This window comes from Plasmodium cynomolgi (genome assembly GCF_000321355.1).
Source record: "Plasmodium cynomolgi strain B DNA, scaffold: 0688, whole genome shotgun sequence".
Lineage (NCBI taxonomy): Eukaryota > Apicomplexa > Aconoidasida > Haemosporida > Plasmodiidae > Plasmodium > Plasmodium cynomolgi.
The window spans coordinates 1-1,737 of NW_004193004.1; the positions used below are offsets into that span (position 1 = coordinate 1).

The 1,737-nt window shown below is 24.9% G+C and overlaps 1 protein-coding gene across 1 annotated transcript; it reads right to left on the reverse strand.

Annotated features, from left to right (window-relative positions):
* Window positions 1-454: 454 nt before the first annotated feature.
* PCYB_005190 (hypothetical protein) lies at window positions 455-1,207 on the reverse strand (the record flags this gene model as incomplete). Its single annotated transcript, XM_004227940.1, has 2 exons — window positions 455-1,036; window positions 1,166-1,207. 2 exons carry the CDS (start codon window positions 1,205-1,207, stop codon window positions 455-457), a joined length of 624 nt encoding a protein of 207 aa, XP_004227988.1.
* Window positions 1,208-1,737: the final 530 nt, after the last annotated feature.

Consider the following 1,737-nt stretch of genomic DNA (forward strand, 5'->3'; position numbering starts at 1 on the left):
CCTAATGCGGAAGATACTACAGCCACGGTAGAAAGAGCTGTTGTTGTGCTTGACCCGCCAGAACTACCTGTGCTATAAGATTCATCAGCCAAGATATCAGGTTGTGTGGGTTTAGGAGATGATATATAAGCACCTCGAATTTTATCAATAACATATCTTAAATCTAAAGATCTTTTTGTACCTTCATGGGAAATTTGCGATGAATTTTGAAAACTATCTGTAAGAATATAATGACTTCCCGTTGTAGATGCAGATCTATCTGTATTTGCATCATGACCCATTGAATTTAAAGATTTTATTTCACTGCTCACTTTAGCAATATATGAATCTAATACATTTTCTGGAAATATACATTTATCCGAATATTTATCTTCTATATCATCTAAGAATGGTATAAAATAAGTTTTTTATCTTTCTCCAGTAAGAAATGAATCAAATGTTTGCTTAAATGTACTTAACATGTTACACGTGTTATTTCTCTTTTCCTCATTACCATGTTTATCAACGCAATATTTTTTATACATTTTTTATATATATAAACGCATTTACAAATATACGTTAGCAAATTAGCATTAATTGAATAATGTGGGTTATGCAAATTATCTCTTATTATATCCATATGCTTTTGGAAAATATCCCAAAATATTATGTTCACTGGTTCTTCAAACTCATCGTAATAAGAATAATAATAACATTTAGCTATTCTGTCGTACGTACAAGTTTTACTAAAAGAATTATTAAAAATTTCATTAATAAGTGTTATATCAATATTTTTTTCTTGTTTTGTTTTATATACCCAATAGTATAAAATCGCACAAAAATCCGTATGTTGATAATAATATTTATAATCGAAATTATAGCACCCTAAATTTCTCACAAGTTTCTGACAAAATTTTTTGTTATTTTCATTAGATTCATACCGATTTTTTGTAAAAATTTGGTCGCAAACATTATTAATGTTACTGGAACTTAATATATCCTTCACATCTTCATCTAATGGCTTATATGTTTGCCAAACCGTATTTAAGAAAGGATACTGAAAATAAATGAAAATCATATAAATGTTTATTTTAATAAAAAATAAGTTTTCTCTCTAAACCGTTTTATTATATTTAATAAATTAAATGCATGAAATTGTTTACTAAATAAAATAATAAGAACGAACTTCATGTTCCCATTTTGTAATATCCAGTGTATCGTCTGACATTTTCATTATATTAAAGGATAAAATATATTTCAGCATATATATAATAAACACTAACGGAACACATATTATAATTACATACTTTATTTAGAATTAAAGTTAAAATATTTATAAACATGTATTAGACACAAAATAATCCACAATTTTGTTTATGTATATATTACTAGGGCAAGAAAAATATATATGCTAAATAATATGATAAATAGGCTTATAATTTTTTCATATTCTATGCTTTTATAATACATTTTTGAAGAGAATTTATATAAATATTCATTAATGTGTCTATTCAAAAATACTATAAGCACGATACATTCATTAGAAAGATTTGCATTAATTATACATAAATGGGAATAAATTTATTTTGCAGATATATGAATTTACAGAAAATGGTTTATAATTGAAAATATAGCTTATATATATGAGTGTTAGCATATATTATACATAATCATTACACTAAAAATTTCAGCATACATATCGCTATGTTCGAATTAACTATGTTTTTGCAATCAATTAATATTATATAATATTTACAG